Source organism: Cricetulus griseus, chromosome 3, assembly GCF_003668045.3.
Source record: "Cricetulus griseus strain 17A/GY chromosome 3, alternate assembly CriGri-PICRH-1.0, whole genome shotgun sequence".
Lineage (NCBI taxonomy): Eukaryota > Metazoa > Chordata > Mammalia > Rodentia > Cricetidae > Cricetulus > Cricetulus griseus.
Genome location: NC_048596.1, coordinates 203,267,339 through 203,286,635, shown reverse-complemented (window position 1 = coordinate 203,286,635; position 19,297 = coordinate 203,267,339). Strand labels below are relative to the sequence as shown.

The following is a 19,297-nucleotide window of genomic DNA, read 5'->3' as shown; positions in this document are numbered from 1 at the left end:
TATGCTTGACATCCATTTATGTTGAAAGAAATGATATTTATAACCACTTTTCATGAACTAAGCAATAGGTTTTTACTAACATTCTAAGTGGGTTTAAAATGGAATCTTTTATGTGTTTTGCCAAAGCCAAAAGGAACATGGGGGGAATCTTTCATTTGCAGTATCAGTTAACTTTAAAACTATATCCATGTTATTATATGTCAAGCTATTTGAAGGTGGGACTGTGTCTCCCTCATTGACTGAGGGACAGTATCCGTGCATACAGAGTCAAGGAGAATCCATGCCACTCATTTAGTTAAACCTGGGATTCAGTGAGGAGTGAGACCAGCAATGAGTATGCCAAGATGAATCTTTTTTTTTTTTAAATTTATCTAGTCTTTATTTTATGTGCATTGGGGTGAAGGTATCAGATCCTCTGGAACTAGAGTTACAGACAGTTGTAAGCTGCCATGTGGGTGCTGGGAATTGAACCTGGGTCCTCTGGAAGAAGAGTCAGTGCTCTTAACCACTGAGTCATCTCTCCAGCCCCAAGGTCTTCTTTATCTGAATCCGAATCTAGCAGTGGAAACCGTCAGAAGTATAGATCTGTATTCTTGCACGAGGGCCCTGGGTTCAGTGTGTTGTGGACACCTTGCTTTCAGCTGCAACCTGTTCTGTTAAGTGTGAGGTCCCTGATGCCAGCACCCAAGTCATTCTTACTTTATCTACATTACCCTCCTGCTCCCGCCCCCAGTTTGAACCCAGGACCTCATACATGCTGGGAAAGTTTTCTCCCACCTAGTTGCTACCCCTGGCCCTCTTACATTTTGGAGACAGAGTCTTACTATATTGCCTGGACTGATCTTGATCTCATTATGTAGCCCAGGCAGGTTTTGAACTGGTGATCCTCCTGCCTCAGACTTCTGGGACTTATTTATAATGACAATCATGCACAACCTGACTTCATGACTTGTCATTGTGTGGAGTATATGTTTGTATTGAGGTGGAGACTGCTCAGTGTGTGTGTGTGAGTGTGTGTGTGTGTGTGTGTGTGTGTGTGTGTGTGTGTGTGCAGAAGCTAGGGGTTGATGTCTTCCTCTATCATCCTCCACCTTGAGTTTGTTTATTTGCTCTTTGTAGTCTTGGAGCTCACAATGTAGACCAGGCTGACCTAGTTATCCTCCTGCCTCATCCTCCCCCGGGGGTTGGGATTAAAGGCGTGTGTCACCAAGCCCTTTTCTCCACCTAGTTCCCAAGAGACAGGTTCTCTCACTGAACCTGGAACTGACCTTAGCCATATGGGCTGATCAGCGACTCCAGGGATCTTTCTGTCTCCATCATGCTGAATGGCAGGTACCCCTCCGCGGGGATTCCAATGCAGATGCTCATGCTTACAGAGTAAGCACTTTACCCAACGAGCCATCTCCCTCATGACTTATTGTCAACACGTAAATCCAGAGTGCATATCGGATCCACTGTGTTAGGGTCTTTGTGGTAGCTCTACCTGGGGGACTGCGATGGACATCTACGTGAATTTAGCGCCTGTTAGCTAATTTCGGCCCCAGGTCTCTTTCCAGTCAGGAATCTCCAAACCTGGTGTAATAATACAGTGAACGTCTGCAGCAACTCCTTTTTCTAAAAAACTGTAAGGGACAGAGTGGCAGGAGGCACCACACCCTGGGGCTCTAGGACCCCATCAAAGTGAAAGGAACTTTAGGCGGTCCTATGCTTGTCAGGGTGTGTGTGGGTGGGAATCTCTCGCTGCGCACGCGCACTCGAACTTAGAGTGGCCGGCGCACGCGCACAGGGTCAGCTCCCCGCGCAATGGAGCGGGTGTTGGCGGACGCGCTTCTGGCGCAGAGCCGGGAGCCCTGCGCACTGCTGGGGACACTGTGCGGCGGAGAGGCGACTGCGGAGCGGGCGGAGACTCTGCGTCTGGTGCTGCAGCGGCTGGAGGAGCGCGGCGTGGGCGCCGGCGCGCTAGCCGAGGCTGCGCACGAGGTGGCCAAGGGCCACCTGGTGCCTTTACTGAAAGCGTCTCCAGGCGGAGGGCCTGCGGGGCCGCGCGTGCTCCGAGCGGCGAGCGCAGCGCTGCGCTCATGTGCGCGCCTGGCGGGGCCCGAACTGGCGGTTGCTCTGGCTGAGGACGCGCTGCGCGAGCTGCCGAGAGTTCCGGCCGTGGAGCTTCTGGCCGCCGTGGCGCCGTGTCTGCGCGCCCTCGAGGATGCCCCCCTGCTGCGTCGACTGGCGCGCGCGTCCGTAGAGCTGGCGCTGGCCGGGGACGCGCCGCCCGCGGTGGGTGCGCGCCTGCTACCTGCCCTGTCCTTGAGTGCAGAACCGGCGCTGCGGGAGGCTTGGGACACGTTGGCCTCCTCGGGACCCGAAGCTGAAGGCCGCACTGGGCCAGAGCTGCTGGTGCTGAGCGCGCTGGCCGAGAAGCTGCTGTCAGCTGATGCGCGCCATGCGGACCTGGATGCGCGCCTCCGCGGCAGCTTCTGGAGAACCGTACAGGCGGGGCTGGGCCGCGCGCAGGACGCGCTCACGCGCAAGCGCGCGCGCTACCTGCTGCAGAGGGCAGTGCAGCTGTCTGCAGAGCTGGCTATGGACTGTTACTGCGGTCCCCAGGACACATTGGGTACCCACTTTTCTCTCCCTTTCTAAAATGACTTATTTATGTGTATGTATGTACTCCCGTGTGTACCACGTGCGTGTAGGAACCTGGGAGGCTATCGTATCCTCTTGAGCTGGCGATTGTGAACTTTTTATTAGTGCTGGGAACCAAACCCCAGGCCTAAGAAGAGCATGACGTGCTCTTAGCCACTGAACCATCTCTTCAGCCTGGTACCTGCTTGTCTCTTTGCCCCAGCTCTGCACTGCTTCCCCAGACCAGCTCTTCAGGGGCGTATGCCTCATCCTTAGAGGATTTGGAACCTGCATGTGACATCCATCCCTACACCGGATCCAGAGTAGGGTGTGATACTGCACATTCTGTAGCATGATCTGTAAGAACTAGCCTGCTCAATGCCCTATCATAGAAAAAGGAAGGGTCGACATCTGTATCAGTCTGAAAGCAAGGTGATGTGACCCAAGTTAACGTTTGAAGCTTGAGGTACAGAATTAAGTATTCCCTTGACATTCCTTTGGGAAGTATAGGAGTGGTGTGTGTGTGTGTGTGTGTGTGTGTGTGTGTGTGTGTGTGTGTGTGTGTGTTGGACTGTATGTATAGGCCTGAGGTCAACAGAAGGTGTTTTCCTTGATCACTCTCCATTTTATTTTTTGAGCCAGGGTCTCTGCATCAGGAACTCGGGATTTAGCTACACTGGCTGACCAGGGATCCTATTCTTTTATTCCCCCATTCTCCTGCCTCTGACTTCCCAGCTGGTATTACAAGCACATGCCACAATTGCTGTCTTTCTAAATGGGTGCTCCTTTTATGTCTGATGTGTTATTTCCATTTGAACTTTTTATTTATTGTATTTATCGTGTGTGTATGCTATGGCATCCTTGTGGGGAGTCAGAGAATAACTTGTGGGAGTTCGTCCTCTCTTTCCACCAGGTAGGTCCCGGGAATGGAACTCGGGTTGTCAGGCTTGGCAGCAAGTGTCTTCACCCACTGAGCCCCATTTGAACTTTAAAAAAAACAAAACAAAATCCTTCCCATCTTTTGATATGTCCCCAGCTGATCATCTGTTCTTCCATGCTGTTTACCTTTCCTGTTACGTCCTTCGCTGTAAGAGTTCTTCACATATCCAATAGCTGGATGTCTAAGTTTGGCTTTACTTTCTGTTTTATTTTTGGGTTGTGGAGTGGTTTCTTATAACGAGTAGAGACTTAGTAAATATTTCTGCCTAGTGATGGACTTTAACTTCTGTTAGGTCTGTAGCATATGGCTTTGAGTTGAGTGACCTGGTTTGTGGTTGAGCTGACTTTGAGTTGCTGTTGCTCAAATTCATCACACTCTCATATTCAGTTCTGGTGAGGAACTAGTCGTCTTGTGCATAGCACGAAGTCTGGAGCGCCTTTGGCTGCTGAACCTTGACAGTTGGTGCTTGTTGATTCTGATGGCTGCCTCTCCAGTGGCATCCTAGACCTGCCGGTCTGTGCTTCAGGGCTGAAGTTTTTCCTGCTAGCTCCGTGCCCTCTCTGGGGACATGCAGCTTCTGCCTTGTCCCCAGAGAAAGGCTTGGAGCAGCCAAGTGCTCTAGGTGTCTGTTGCACTCACTGTGGTTGGAGAGCATAAACACCCATCTCCTCCCTCTTCTGACAGTCATGTCCCTCTTCTGATCACTCTCCTTCTGGCATTACCCCCTTCTGACCATCCCCCCTTCTTCTGACCACCCCCCCTCTTCTGACCACCCCCCCTCTTCTGACCACCCCCTCTTCTGACCACCCCCCTCTTCTGGCCACTTCCCTCTTCTGGCCACCTCCCTCTTCTGACCATCCCCCCTCACCTGATCATCCCTCCTCTTCTGACCACCTCCCCTTCTGAAGCCCACACCAGCTTTGTCTCAGAGGTGGATCCAGCAGGAGTTAGTTTTTTGCCTTTCCCAAGCAGCAGACTCCTATTGGCCTCTTGGTGCAGAGCGGCTTCTGTCCCTTTCCAGTAGCTAGCCTTTGCTTGGTATCAGGTAGGGACACGAGCACCTCCTTTGGCCCCTTTTGGAGGTGGCTTCCAGAGACAGCCAGGGAGTTGTTCACCATTGAGTGTCATGTAGGACACGGGCATGGGCAAGTCCTTCTGCCCCTCAGACTAAGATAGATTTGTAGACCCTTCAGGGTCTCTGACCTGCCTGTGTCCTCAGGAAGCCAGCAAAAGAGCTGGTGGCCTCTTAGGGTTCCCAGGGATTCTAATCTGCTCACTCTGACAACTCAGAGCCTTTAATTGCTCCCTCAAAGTGCCTCCTTTTCGAGGGTGGAGAACACCCCTTCCTCCATGCTCCACCAAATGTGGGGAGCAGCTTGTGTTTCCTTTCTTTTGAGGACACTTTCTATAGTTTGGAATTGCGCTCTCTGATGATCCCTGAACATTCAGGGGTTTGTGGGTTATCCGCCATTTCCTTTTCAGGTGCTTGCTTCCAAAGCAGAGTGGAGACCATCTATCTGAACGCCTTCATTTTGACCTTATACCTAGATTGGTGGTTTGATCAGCCCAATTTCCAGCTGATCAAATAGAAATTTGCATTTCTATACAAATTTTATGAGACTGACACACTATTTACCACGCTAACAAGGCTCCCCTGCATCCAAATTTTAAAGGCATCTGTCCATCCAGCTGTATTTTAAGAAGCTGGAGATTCTATCATTGCTGTTGGGAAGTTGAGATGATTCTGGATCCCACAACTTCTCTGTGGAGGTTCCTAGAGTTCAGGACCCGGGCATCCTGGAATCTCCTCTTTTCATCCATGTGTGGTGCACTTGGTGTGCTTACACAGTCTGGAAATCACTGTCCTTTGATTCTGGGAAGTTTTCCTGAGTTATGTCAGGGTTATTTCCTCCTTTACTTTCTCTTTCCTCTCCTCTTCTTGAGGAAAATCACCAAAGGGAAGTTAGGGCAGAGACCTGAAGCAGAGACATGGGGAAGTGCTACTTACTGGCTTGTTCTCGAGCCTGCTTTCTTGTGCAGTCTAGGACCACCTGCCCAGGGGTGGAAACACCCACAGAGAGCCGGGCTTTCCTACTCAATCATGAATCAACAAAATGCCCTCACAGACATGCCTACAGGCCATTCTGATAGAGGCAGTTTCTCAACTGAGACTTCTTCTTCCTGGGTGACTCTAGCTTGTGTCAAGCTGACAAAAACTAACCAGAGCACCTTTAAAATGTCTTTCTTCTCCAGTGAATTTTCTAGAATTTTGTCTTTTCCTTCACTCACTGGTTAATTTCTTGGTTTCTAGTCTTTTCTCCAAGGTTCTTATTCCTATTATCAGATTTTAGTTTTCAGGCTTGGCTGTTTGGGGACAACCCCTTTAATATTTACACAGCATCCTGTTCTGACCTCAGTGGGCAAACCCCTCCATGGCTCAGCTCAGGCTCCCACCTCCACTCATAGCAGAGACTTGCTGCTGAGTTTTTGGTATGGGGGTGGGGTGGGTTTAAGGCAAATCAGATTATTTCTTGGCTTTGCCTGTGTCAGCTAAACCTTATTCATTTCCTTCCAAAGTCAGCTCAGATTTTCACATTCTAAATTTTATTGCTTTGTATGTTCCTGGGTTATTTTTGTTTTTTGTTGTTTCAGGTTTTTTAGGGATTTGCCTTTACTGTCTTGGGGAAGAAAGTAGAGTTTGTGCAAACTTGTCATTCTTATCCAGAATTTCACAACAGTAAGCTTAAGGAAACAAAGCAACACAGAAACAAAAACAAGGCTAGGCATGGTGGCATATGGCTGCCATCCCAGCAGAGGCAGGAGGTTCAAGACATCCTAGGCTAGTCTGGGAGATATTTGTCTCAAAAAAAAAGTCCCTCAACCCAAAAAACAAAAGCAAAAATTCAAACTCTGAGTAGCCAAACAAGCAAACAACAACAACAAAATTAAACAGAATTTCTGTAGACAGATTTTTCTTTGGACTGCCAGTTCATAAAAAATGACATGGAGACTTGTTAATTATGAAAGCTTGACCTTAGCTAGGGTTGTTCCTAAATAGTTCTTTAACTCAAATTAACCCATATCTTTTAATCTACTGTGCATTCCCCATCTTGCTTCCTCTCCATCTTGCTGGCTACTCTGCCTTTCTTCCCAGAGTTCTTTGACCAGAAGTCCCGCCTATATCTCCGGCCTAGCTATTGGCCATTTAGTTTTTTATTAAACTAATCACAGTGACACATCTTCACACTGTGTAAAGGAGTATTCTACAACAAATTTCTTCTTGAGTTTCCCAAGCTTTTTAAGTGGGTCCCCTCCATGGTTAGTGATTGCCTCATTTGGTGACACTGGAATTAAGAATTATTGTTATGAAGGACTTAACCACATAGCTAAAGGAAGAACTGATTTTCCCCCCTTTTAATATTCTCTTAGGTCCAAGCCTGTTCTGGTGGTCTGAGAAGAAAAAAGACGAGCTTCTAAAGTTTTGGGAAAACTATATCTTGATCATGGAAGTTCTAGAAGGAAATCAGGTATGTGCTCTCCTGTCTTAGCAGATCCTGTGGTCCGAGGGTCTTTCCCAGGCATTCATGGGAAGGCCAGCTTGTGTAAGCAGGGCTGAATCCTTTGCTTTCTGGAATACGTACAATTTAAGATGGCATGTAAATTGTTTATGGAAATTAAAAAATGCTTTCAGTGGATTCACATGATTGTTCAAAAATTTAGTCTCATTTGATCTTCCCTTGGCATTTTCCAACTGCTGCGTTTGTCAGGGTGATCCAGCATGTTACCAAATATAAATTAGTGGGCCCACCCCTAGTGTTATACTTTTAGCTTTAGTTCATTCAGAGTAAGGCCTGAGAGTATGAACTTTTACAAGTTTCTAGGTGACACCTGTGCAGCTGTCCTGGCGTCTAGGTGTCTCGTATCTAGTTTTAAAAGTCACTCTCTGTATGAATCCCAACATATCAGGGTTCCTGTCTATGGTTCCTTTTCTTGTTTAAAAGGGTCCCAGTGTGTAAGACACCTCAGCTGTAAGAGTCTCCACCTGTGAGGTTCCTGCATGTGCTCCCCTGTCTGTAAGCTGCAGACCATGGATCAGTATCTGTGGTGTCAATGTGAGGTGTCAATCTGTGGAGTCAGTCCACAGCACCAACCCGCTCCATGCTAAGTGTACAGAGACAAAGGATGGGAAATGGGCAGCCTTCCTAAGTTCAGATAGACTTCCAGGGTTGCTTTGGTCAACTAACCCATAAGACCTTCATTATTTGTTTTAGAAACTTAGATTTAAAGTTATTTTGAATTTGTGAGTCATACTCCAGCTGAATTGTCACAGCATGGTATAAAAGACACAAGAACACTGGGCTCTGAATTCACTCTGCTTCTCAGTGTGTGACCCCTACAATGGTGGGAACTAGGGGAAATGCTTCCATACATTTTCCCATTTTAATCTCCCAGTCTTGCCAGTTTCTGGGGTCAGTCGAGAATCACATGATATGAGTTAGGATATTCCCTGTGGAAATATACATGGCACCATAACTGGGGTGTAGACAGTTCCCCAGCTGTGCCTGCTCCGGCTATGCCTGCTCCGTCTCACACACATGATAATGCTGCTGTTCAGACTAGGGAGAATCAGGCTCCTGACACCTGTTTTAGACATAGTAATGAGAGAAGGCTACAGTTCTGTAAACAGGAACCTTCCCCTGAGGTTTTAAAGGCGTTTCGTGTGATTTTTCATGAGATTCTTTGCTCTTATTTTTAGATACATGTCATAAAGCCAGTCTTACCAAAGCTAAACAGTCTGTTTGAATACGCAGTATCAGAGGAAAATGGTAACGATTACTTTTTGGTTTTGTTTATTTGTTTGTTTTAATAATGTTAGTAATCTCCCTGATCTCATAACTAACCACTATTTATCACAAAGACTTTGGGAAGACCGTTAACCACGGAGGAGGAAATGGGATCATCTCAAAATACCACTCCAAGTGTTACTGGCCTCTGGCATTATGGGTACACACTGTCTGAGCACACTGCAACATGGGTAGCCCACTTGCCCTGTGTCTACGTTGCACCCTCCACCCATCTCCTTAGAACATAGCTCTAAATGGCGTCAGAGATTTCAGTAATTTAGAAGCATTAGTTTCTTCTTAAACAGTTTATTATAAAGATATCAAAAATATTTCCTTTCTTTATAGAAAGGAAAGAATGTGTGATGAACCCGTGCCCTGTCTTGGTCATAGCAAAAATACAGAGTGGGCAGCCTCATCTCCTGGGTCATGTGCAGCACCTGCTGCTCCCTCTCTAGCAGCTCAGCATCCTTTCTTCATCTGTACGTCTCAGGGTGTGTCCTTCGAAGAGCCTGCTGGGAAGAGGGCCCAGTAAGTAAAGGGCTTGCTGTACAAGCATGAGGACCCCCCAGTACCAATATAAATGCCTTGTGGGTCTGCTTACCCACCTGCAATCCCAGCATTCCCGAGGCAGACTAGCCAAATCAGCAAGCTCTGGGCTCAGCAAGAGGCCTTGCCTCGCTATATAAAGTGGAGAGGGATCCAGGAAGACACCGGGTGTCAACCTCTGGCCTCCACACACATGTGCCCAAGCTGGAGCACATACACATGTACACGTGCCTCTGCACACTCACACAAATAAGAAACTGTCAAGGCTTTCATGGTAGTGCCTTGTTTGTTTGTTTGTTTTTTAAATAATAGCCATTTGATACAGATGTATACTTTAACTGCTTTCCAGACTTACTGTCTTTGTGTGTCTTTTTAATATATAAATACACATCTATCTCCTGTTTATTAGACTGGATGGGCAATAGTTTGTTTGTTAGGAAGTTCTTAGGAAGAGGTCATTCAAGGCTGTGTTCTTTGAGCCCTCGATCACTCCTGAGTTGGGAAAGTGTTTGAGAAGAAACACAGCAGACCTGGAGCTTCCTAAAGTGCCTTTGTGAGATTAAGCTGCAGCTAACTGCAGGCTGGAGGCTCTCTGTCCTTAGGAACGGGAAGGTGCTGTGTTATGTATTTATTCATGAGGATTCTGGCTGGTAGGTGGTGGCTGCCCTGGGTAATTACCTTCCTGATAGTCTGAGCCTTTAGGAATTGGTCTCTATTCTGCTCGTGGCTGCGGCTGTTCTCTGACACAGTGAGAGTTTTCACAGACCATAGGCATCTTTTGTCCCACCTGGGGCTAGCATTTAATAGGATCCTGCCATTCCCTTGAGCCCTTGCTGTTAAAATGATGCTCTCATTACATGTTTTGCCCATGGCCAAACAGCACTGACTGGTTTCGAAAAGTTACCATTGACAGAGTTGAAAAGGCATGTTGGAGTGAATTACAGACAGTAGGCCAATTTAGTTATAGAATACCATGAGATAAAAAGGTGATTTGCTAATATAATTAAATAAAGGCTATTTTAAGAATCAGAGACAGTATATAGAAGGTACACGTTTATCCCATCTTTTTTTTTTTTTTAAAGATTTTTATTTTTGTGAATGTGTGTGTGTCTATGTGGTGCACCACATCCATGCAGATGCCCTCGGAGGCCAGAAGAAGGTATTAGTTTTGCTGCAGCTGGAGTTACAGGCTAATTTGAGCTGCCTGATGTGAGTGCTGAGAATCGAACCCCAGTGCTCTGGAAGAGTGGCAAGTGCTCTTAACCACTGAGCCATCTCTCCAGGCCCGTATTCTGTCTTTTACTATAGATTTAATTATATATTCACTTGAGAGGACTTTACTCCATGTCAATGTATACAAGCACTGGGGTTGGGAAGGAGCACAGTATTTTTCCACTTGAGTTTTGTCTCTTTTTTTTCCCATGAAACAGTAGTTTTGGCTCCAAGTCCTATGAAGAGAACAGAGAAAGGACCAAAAAGGAGTTCATGTAAAGGGGAGGTTAGGCATGACATGGGGGTGACATACAAACTCAGACTAGGAGCTGACTAGCCCTGGGATAGGGACCTCTATGAGGATGGTAGGGGCACTGGGGTGGCCAGCTTCAACCTGTGTCTTGTTCACAGTTTAAGAATGGCGGAAAGCTATTCAAAGGTTTTAAGTAGAGGGGGTGGGTGATGGTTTGAGATTTGTGTGTGAAAAATGACCTCAAGTTGAGTATAGGAAGAATGTGCTAAGCCACTCCAGATCTAAAGTTCCGCCTGCCAGTCCAGACAGGCTTTCTTGAGCACTGTGGTAACTGCAGTAGCTGAGTGCATCCAGAATGCTGAAGGCTGGGTGATTGGGTTCTGCACGCTCCGTGATGTGTTAAGAAAGTCACATGTTGTTAGTGTGACTGTCCATTGCACGCAGATTTGTGGTGTAAGCCTCCAGTCTCTGCACAGAGATCCAAGGTTACAGTTGTATGTCACTCGGGTGCTCCTTCCCACAGGCTGCTGGCTCTTCCACCCCTCCTGGCACATGTGCATTTATAAAAGAATGTTTGAAAGCGAGAATAAAATCCTGACCAAAGAAGGCGTGATCCACTTCTTGGAGCTGTATGAAGTGAAATCGCTTCCATACTCACCGGAACTCTCCGAGGTAATGACATCCCAGCCCCTTCCTCCTTAACCATCCTCAGAACATAGGAGGTGAAGGCCGTGTCTCTGTCACATGGTCTTTTGTTTTCAAGTTCAAGATCTTTTGTGTTGAAGAGAAAAACAACCAAGTGGGAAAGTTGCATGGAGTTTGGAAATCTGTGCTGTGGTGGAATGGGATGTGGGAACATCAGAAAACCTGTGAGACAGTCAGGGAAGGTATGCCCAGGTTTTGGTCAGGGAACTGAAGGAGGAAAAGAAGGAAAGGCTATGCCCTTCTGAGTTAGGAAGAGTAGGCAGACCACCCACACTGCAGAGCCTCTGGCAGCAGCTGCAGCGAGGGTGAACCTTTTATACATCTGCACACACCAAGCTCTGCTTTTTTTTTTTTTTTTTTTTTTTTTGGTTTTTCTGAGACAGGTTTTCTCTGTAGCTTTGGATCCTGTCCTGGAACTAGCTCTTGTAGACCAGGCTGGTCTGGAACTCACAGAGATCCACCTGCCTCTGCCTCTGCCTCTGCCCTCTGCCCTCTGCCCTCTGGCCTCTGGCCTCTGGCCTCTGCCTCTGCCATCTGCTAGCTGGGAAGGCAGAAAAGCAGTAGCTGGTCAGGCATGAGGCTGGATACGTCAGTTGTCCATTCTGGAACTGAAGGCCTGGATGGTTCCTAGAGAGCCACTGAGTATTCAGTCCATGTTGGAAGCCCAAAGAAGCTGGGTTCTGATGGAGCAAAGAATGGCAGTAGCAGTAGCAGCCATGGTGGCAGCTACAGGGTAGATGAACTCACAAGCAAGAGCTGAAGACAAGGAGGCAAACAGACAACTTTTTCCTTGGTCCTTCTGTATCTGGGCGGCTGCCAAAAGATGCTGTCCACTCTCAGGGTGGGTCTTCTGCTTCAGGTGATTTAATCAAAGCAGTGCCTCACAGGTGTGTCTGCGACTGGCCTCATGGGTGAGCCAAGATCCCATTGAGCTGACAGTTACAGTAGGCTTGTCTGCGTTATTCCTCAGCTGTTGTCTTTGGCAGAGCTTGCAGTCTGGCAGGGAAGCTCCTGGTGATGCTGTCCTGGAGCTATGGGTCACAGTTGTCTGTGTGCACTTTGCCATCTTTGGTCTGTGCTCTGTTTGTCTCTGCCACTGTCCATCATCAGCCTCACATAGTGAGTGGACCAAGAGAGTTAGGGTCTATGCAGTCAGGCCCTGTAGCTCCGTGTTCCCTTCCTTAGACCCAGTAGCTCACCTTGCATTAGAGATACACACACCAACCTGCTTTTCCTGTCTGAACTCCACACTATAAGCACCTGAGATGCATTCTGCTCCCTGCATTTCAGGTATGCTGGGGATGTGGTTGAGAGTGTCTAGGACTATTTGGGGGAATGTTAGTCCCCAACACCCTCCTTCTCAGCAAGGCTGTCAGTCTTCCCTTGAGGAATCTTTATTTTCCTATTACTGTATTTCCCACCTAGTTTCTTCGTCAAGCTCCTTCATCCCTGAGCCACGCCCAGAGCCCTGGAGGTTGTTATTTTGTGGCAGCATTCTGTTTGTGCTCACAGGATCCTGCATAAACCTCCTCTGTCCTCAGCGCTCTTGTGTCCCCAAGCAGAACCAAGTGAGCACTCTGAGCCACATCCCCGGTCTCTGTCTACCTGACTCCTCAAGTCCTCTTCTCTTCCTGCTGTTGGAAATTTGTGTCAATTCCCTTCCTTTTCCCTTTTAGTTTATTACTGGCCCACTGATGGATGCCCTCTCAGAGAGCTGTCTGTACAGCAGGTAAGCACCCATGCTGTTCTGTCATTGCTGTGGGGCTAGGGACCAAGCACAAGGCCTTGTGCATGCTAGGCCAGCAGCACATCATGGATGAAGGCACTAATCCAAAAGGTCATTCTCTTCCCCAGCAGCAGTGCAGCACTGTGCATCTGTACACACACTGATGTCAAAAAACATACCTAGCCCCTAGGGCATCTATGTACACTGATGTCATGAAACATGCCCAGCCCCTAGCCAGCAGTACAGGGCTGTGCATCTATATACACACGGATGTCATGAAACATGCCTAGCTCACCTTTTTGTTTTAGCTTTTTAATTCTGACTTAGTTCACAGTTTTCTAGAAAAGTTGGGGGATAACACAGAGTTGACTTTTATTGTTCACCTCCGGTCAGCAGATATTAATGTCTAATGGAATTTACTTGTGTGTGTGTGTGTGTGTGTGTGTGTGTGTGTGTGTGTGTGTGTGTGTGTGTTGCTCTGTCTGCTGAACTGACTTACTCTCCTATGTGTTTCAGCTATGTGTCTGTCCCTCCCTCCCTTCCTCCCTCCCTTTCTCCCCTCCCTTCCTCCTTCCCTCCCTTTCTTCATACTCTCTATCTCCCTCTCCCCCATTCATCCTCTCTATCCTTCCCTCCCTCACTCTCTCCCTCTTCCTCCTCTCTCTCCCTCCCTCCCTCCACCTATATTGAGAACCTTGAGTTCACACCAGTGTGTCTGGTGTCTGTCCTTCCTGTTTCCGCACAGTCCATCCTAACATGTTCCTTTCTGTATCTGACAGTGGCTGCCATGGCTTTTAAGAGGTCTGCTTATTCACAGCTTTCACCCTTGGAAAAGGTTAGCAGACAGAAGTTTGTTAGTTGTGTACTTTAGACTCATTTGGAGAATTATCTATACTCTGAGATTGCCCTTTCAGATCTCCTCTGCTTTTTATGTTGTCTTTCTGATATTGATCACTAAATTCATTAGCTATAAGCAAAGTATGCTTAGGAGGCCTCTAAAAAAGAAAATCATCCCACTCCCCACCAATTTCTTTAAAAATTGCTAGTATCCAGGCCAACTGACAGGAATATATTAGTTTCTGGTGTCTGATGAATAAATATTGAAAACATAATGGCATGATTGACAGGGATTTTTGAGTCTTCAGTGAGTCACTGTTGGATGGCATTTGTGAGGCAGCTGGGCAGTGTGAACTTAGCACATGGCCTCCATGCTTTTGCAGCTAGGCAGTGTGAACTCAACACACAGCCTCCATGCTTTTGGGAGAGTCAGTGCTCACGTTTATTGTGTACACCTTCTGGTGCCCTGTTGTGTTCAGTTAGCAGATAACTCACATAGCCAAATACTTTAACCTACAGATTTAAGTTATTGAATTACATGTTGGCAACGATGAAGTAGTTTAAGTTGCTAGTCCCTAACTATCTTTTTTTTTTTTTTTTTTTTATGATACTAGACTATGTAAGGAGGGAAGGGAAGTGTCATTGTAGGCTGCCACGCCCCTTCAGTCTAACTGCTGAGAGTCCTGGAGAATTCTATTAGAACATTTAGATGTTTTTGTGTTCATACAGTCTCCAGATATTCTGAAAAATGAAATGCAAGTCAAGGACAAGAAGAGTTGCCCAGTTACTTTATCTCTGAGAACCAGGGCCATGTTGCGTTTAAACTAATGACTGTATGCCTATTTGTAAATGGATTTTAAGTTTATGTTTTTCTCCCCCTTTGTCCACAGGTCCCCAGGGCAATTGTTGGGAAGTGGCTCTCCCCTGGGATTAAAGCTGCAGAAGTTTCTAGTCACTTATGTTTCTCTTCTTCCAGAAGAAACAAAGAGTATGTCAGTAGAGATTTTAATTTATGTTTTAACTTTTAACATGTTTTGCTACATGTGCCATCATGTGGCTATTATGATCAGTGCCATGCAGGTGTCTGCAGCAGAGCACTGGCCTTATGGTCCGTATACTGTCTCCTCTGCAAAGTGCCCTGTGGAGGCTGCCTGCCTGGTGTTGGTGGCCCGCCCGGGCTCAGAAGTGTGTGGGGTGACTTTGAAGGGAAGTCTGGCTGTTGTACTATGTGAGGGAGTATTGGATCTGATTAGTGCAGCCAGAGGAGAGCAGAATGCTTTCCCACAGTTCTCAGTGTCTCTTCCAGTTTCCAGAGGTCTCTGGAATTTTTTTCAAGAAAAGGTTTCACTATGTAGCTTTAGTTGTTCTGTAACTCACTATGTAGACCAGGCTGGATCTCACAGAGATCCACTGCCTCTGCCTCCCGAATGCTTGGATCAAAGGTGTGCGCCACCATTCCTGGCTGCTTCTGGGATTTCTTTTTCTTTTCTTTTCTTTTCTTTCTTTTTTTTTTTTTTTTTTAAAGATTTTATTTATTATGTATACAATGTTCTGCCTGCATGTATGCCTGCAGGCCAGAAGAGGGCACCGGATCTCATTATAGATGGTTGTGAGCCACCATGTGGTTTCTGGGAATTGAACTCAGGACCTCTGGAAGAGCAGTCAGTGCTCTTCACCTCTGAGCCATCTCTCCAGCCCCCCTTCTGGAATTTCTTAACAGAAGAAAATAGTTCAGTGAAAAGAAACCATTAGCAGAGAAGATGGAGGAAGCACCAACCCTTTGTGTCTCAGAAAAGAACATCAACCACTAAATGAGACCCAAGGAAGGCATGAAATGGCTTTCCAGAAAGGTGTGCCCAGGAGCTAGGGGCTAACCCATCTAACTGGGTGTGTGGTTGTTCATGCCTGTAATTCCAGTATAGGGGAGATTAGGCAGGAGAATTGCCATGAATTCAGCCTGTCTAGATTACTTAGAGAGACCCCGTCTCAAAAAGCACACAAAAGAAACCCTTCTTTATCGTCAATTATAAAAACCAAACCAAACCTCGATTTCCCGATTATCAGATTCCCCAGAGCACGGTGGAATCTATCATATTAAATAGGAATGAAATTGCAATAATTGTCAAAATAGTGTTATTGAGATTTAATTTATACTCCTTAAGTCTCCCTTTTTTAAAAAAATTATTTATTTTTATGTATGTTGGTGTTTTGCCTGCATGTATATCTGTGAGGATGTCAGATTCCTTGGAACAGGAATTACAGACAGTTGTGAGCTGCCATGTGGGTGCTGGGAATTGAACTCAGGACCTCTGGAAGAGCAGTCAGTGCTCTTAACCACTGAGCCTTCCCACCAGCCCTCCATTTACACACTTTACACTGTTCAGATATTGGTGTTCACTATATTTAAAATTGTACATCTGTCCCCACTGTGTTTCCAAATTACTTCCCTCGTCTGCACAAAGAACCCCAACCTCCTGAGTGACTGGGCCTGACACACCAGCCTCTGCTTCGAGTCCTGTCCCTCTGATGTGTGTGTGTGCCATGGATTTCCCATGGGGTACTGAGCACATGGCATCTTAGGACTGGCCTCTTCAGAGAGTGAGTTTATGTAGCAGGAGCTTCATTTCCTCACTCCATGGTGGGCTGCTCTGGGTTATTTATCCATCCATTGCTCAATGGGCATTTGTAGGTTCTCTTCTCACTATGGTGAACAGCGACATTGTGAATGTCCCTATAAATGGTTTTGTTATGAACCTGTGGTGACTTCTCCTCGTTACACAGCTGGAAGTGGATGGGGGGTGGGTCACATTCTATCTACATGTTGTCCACGCTGACTCTACACTTTCCATTCCCACCAGCAGTGTGAGCATCCCAGTTTCTCCAGATCCTTTCAACTCCTATTGTTTTCCTTTTGCTTTCAGCAATCCAGTGGGTCTGGGGTGCTGTCTCACTGGCGTTTTGGTTTGTATTTTCTTACTAAGGAAGCAGAGGACTTGTCCATGTGCTCCCTGTAGCAGTAACAAATTCAACCCTTTTCTTCCAGGTCATTTCCTGTTAAAGTTCATTCAGAGGATGGCAGATAGACACTGGTGTGCCGTGCCGATTTTGTTCCTTTCCAAGGCTTTGGCAAGCTTGCCCAGATGTAAGGCCCTGGGTGGAGAAGGGCTTCTTGCCCTCAGGTAATTAACTCACTATGTATTCATTTATTTGCTATGACTCGGTTCATAGCTTTGTGTAAGAAAAAAACTGACATGTTTTTTAAATTTATATAAGTAATTAATTGGACGTATTTTGTTTGATGAATTACTAATTTAAATATATTACATAATATATGCACTTGGGTTTTGACCACTTTAAGGCTAGTTTGTTTTTAATTGTATTCCTAAGTAGGAAAAATTAAGGACAGATATCAAATCATAATATTGATTAGAAAGTATTTAAAAGTATATGAAATTCTTACTTTGAAACATTTGTATTTAAGTATATTTTTGTTTTTTTCCTTGAGACAGTTCTCATTGTGTAGCCCAAGCTGACTTCTGAGTCCCAGCAATCCTCCTGACTTCTGAGTCCCAGCAATCCTCCTGTTTCACCTTCCCAAGTGCTGGGATTACAGGCACGAGGTACCATGCCCAGCTTTTTCTCATGGAAAGAGATTGGGTTCATATTAAAACTGAACTCTGTCTTGGTGTAGTGGCTCACTCTTGTAACTCCAATACTTAAGAAGATGATTGAGGAGGCACATAAACCTGAGGCCAGTCTTAGCTAGAGGGAAGTTGAGATCAATGTGGATTGCATACTGAGACTTTGTCTCAGATAGAAAAGAAAAACGAAAATTGTATTCTGTTTACGATCATGGTGGAAACTGGCTCTGCATCTCCTCTGATGATGGCCACTCTGGCGACAGTCATTCCTGGGCTGACCACTTCTGGTGATAGTCACTCCTAGTGACAATCATTTCTAGTGCTGGCCACTCCTGGTGACAGTTACTCCTTGTGCTGGCACTCTTGGGTATGGTCACTCTTTGTGCTGGTCAATTCTAGTGACAACCATTCCTGGTGCTGGTCACGCCTGGTGATACTCACTCCTGGTAATGGCCATTCCTGGTGGCAGTCATTCCTGGTGCTAGCACTCCTGGTGACAGTCACTCCTGGTGCTAGCCAATCCTGGTGACAGTCATTTCTGATGCTGGACACTCTTGGTGACAGTCACTCCTGGTGCTGGCCACTCCTGGTACTGACCTCATCTGGTGACCCCTTCTGGTGATGCTTACTCCTGGTGACTCACTACTGATGATGATCACTTTGTTTTTGTTTTTGTTTTTGTTTTAAGATTTTATTTATTACAACATTCTGCTTCCATCTGCACACCAGAAGAGGGCACCAGATCTCATAACGGAGAGCCACCATGTGGTTCCTGGGAATTGAACTCAGGACCTCTGGAAGAGCAGTTGGTGCTCTTAACCTCTGAGCAGCTCTCCAGCCCCGATGATCACTTTGTATGTTGGAATTGTAGGCTGTGTAAGTGATTGTGAGTGGTTGGACTTCTCGTACCTACCTGTGTCCTTGTTTTGAACCAGGGATGTTCTCCAGTGCACCATGATCACACACCAGGTCCTCCTGAGAGGAGCAGCACAGTGCTATCTTCTTCAGACAGCCATGCATCTGGTGGATGTGGTGAGTGTGCCTGTCGACACCCGTTTGTAATTCTTTCTCAGGGAGTACCTGTGCACACAAGTCTGGACTGTGATAGCACTGTCAAAAAGGCCTACCGATGGTTGGCCCTTGATGTCTAGATGGGACCTGGACGTGGGGATGATTGACACCATCCTAGGTGACAGAAGTGGTGTGGTGTGCAGGAAGTGTTGGCTCTTGTAATGTGGTTGTGTTGTGTTGAGCAGTGGCTTGCTGTCTGGGGCTTGGGAATGTCAGCATTTGTGAGGCCTGGGCTGCTGCAGAACCAGGTCCCAGAATAAAACCTGGGTCCTGAGGCTCCGGCCAACTTTCCTGGGAGACTCTCACATGCATTCTCACAGCATGGTAAAGGGACCAGCCATCCTGGGTGACTCAGCAGGACAGGAGCTCGTGGACATGGAGTCCCAAGGAAGATACCAGGAGCCAGAGTCAGCACGTTGTTGTGCCAGACAGAGCCGTGAACACGAGGCATTGTTATAGGTTATGTGGTTCCTGCTTAACTTTGGGGTTCTTTTTTTTGTTTGTTTGTTTTGTTTTTGTTTTTTGAGACAGGGTTTCTCTGTGTAGCTTTGGAGCCTATCCTGGCACTCGCTTTGGAGACCAGGCTGGCCTCGAACTCACAGAGATCCGCCTGCCTCTGCCTCCCGAGTGCTGGGATTAAAGGTGTGCGCCACCAATGCCCAGCAACTTTGGGGTTCTTTTGTCATCTAAATAAATGCCTATGCCGTGTTCCAACAGGACATCACTTAGCCCAGGGACTGTGTGCCAGCCTGCCGACCTGGCCTGTTGTAGAATCTTTATTCAGAATCTGTGATCTTTGGGCTGAGGAACCACTGTGGTTTTCTTCAGTTGCAGGTTCTTTTTGTTGCTTTTAAAGAATCATTTTTTTATTCACAGTAATATATTTTTATTGATTATACT

General features: G+C 46.6%; 1 protein-coding gene across 5 annotated transcripts in view; it reads left to right on the top strand.

The window, feature by feature from the left end:
- Nucleotides 1-1,765: 1,765 nt before the first annotated feature.
- Tarbp1 (TAR (HIV-1) RNA binding protein 1) overlaps nt 1,766-19,297 on the top strand; it is a 50,383-nt gene continuing 32,851 nt past the window's right edge. For 4 of the 5 annotated variants that reach the window (XR_004769312.1, XM_035442762.1, XM_027404793.2 and 1 more), the window contains exons 1-8: nt 1,766-2,614; nt 6,992-7,089; nt 8,319-8,388; nt 10,941-11,089; nt 12,799-12,851; nt 14,576-14,673; nt 16,729-16,864; nt 18,262-18,358. Coding sequence is in view for 4 of the 5 variants with exons in the window: in XM_035442762.1 (XP_035298653.1) it covers nt 1,804-2,614; nt 6,992-7,089; nt 8,319-8,388; nt 10,941-11,089; nt 12,799-12,851; nt 14,576-14,673; nt 16,729-16,864; nt 18,262-18,358 (1,512 nt within the window). In the remaining variant the exon portion in view is untranslated. Of the gene's footprint in view, nt 2,615-3,066; nt 3,089-6,991; nt 7,090-8,318; nt 8,389-10,940; nt 11,090-12,798; nt 12,852-14,575; nt 14,674-16,728; nt 16,865-18,261; nt 18,359-19,297 lie in introns of those variants that run through there. The other variant, XM_027404795.2, reaches the window with a different exon arrangement.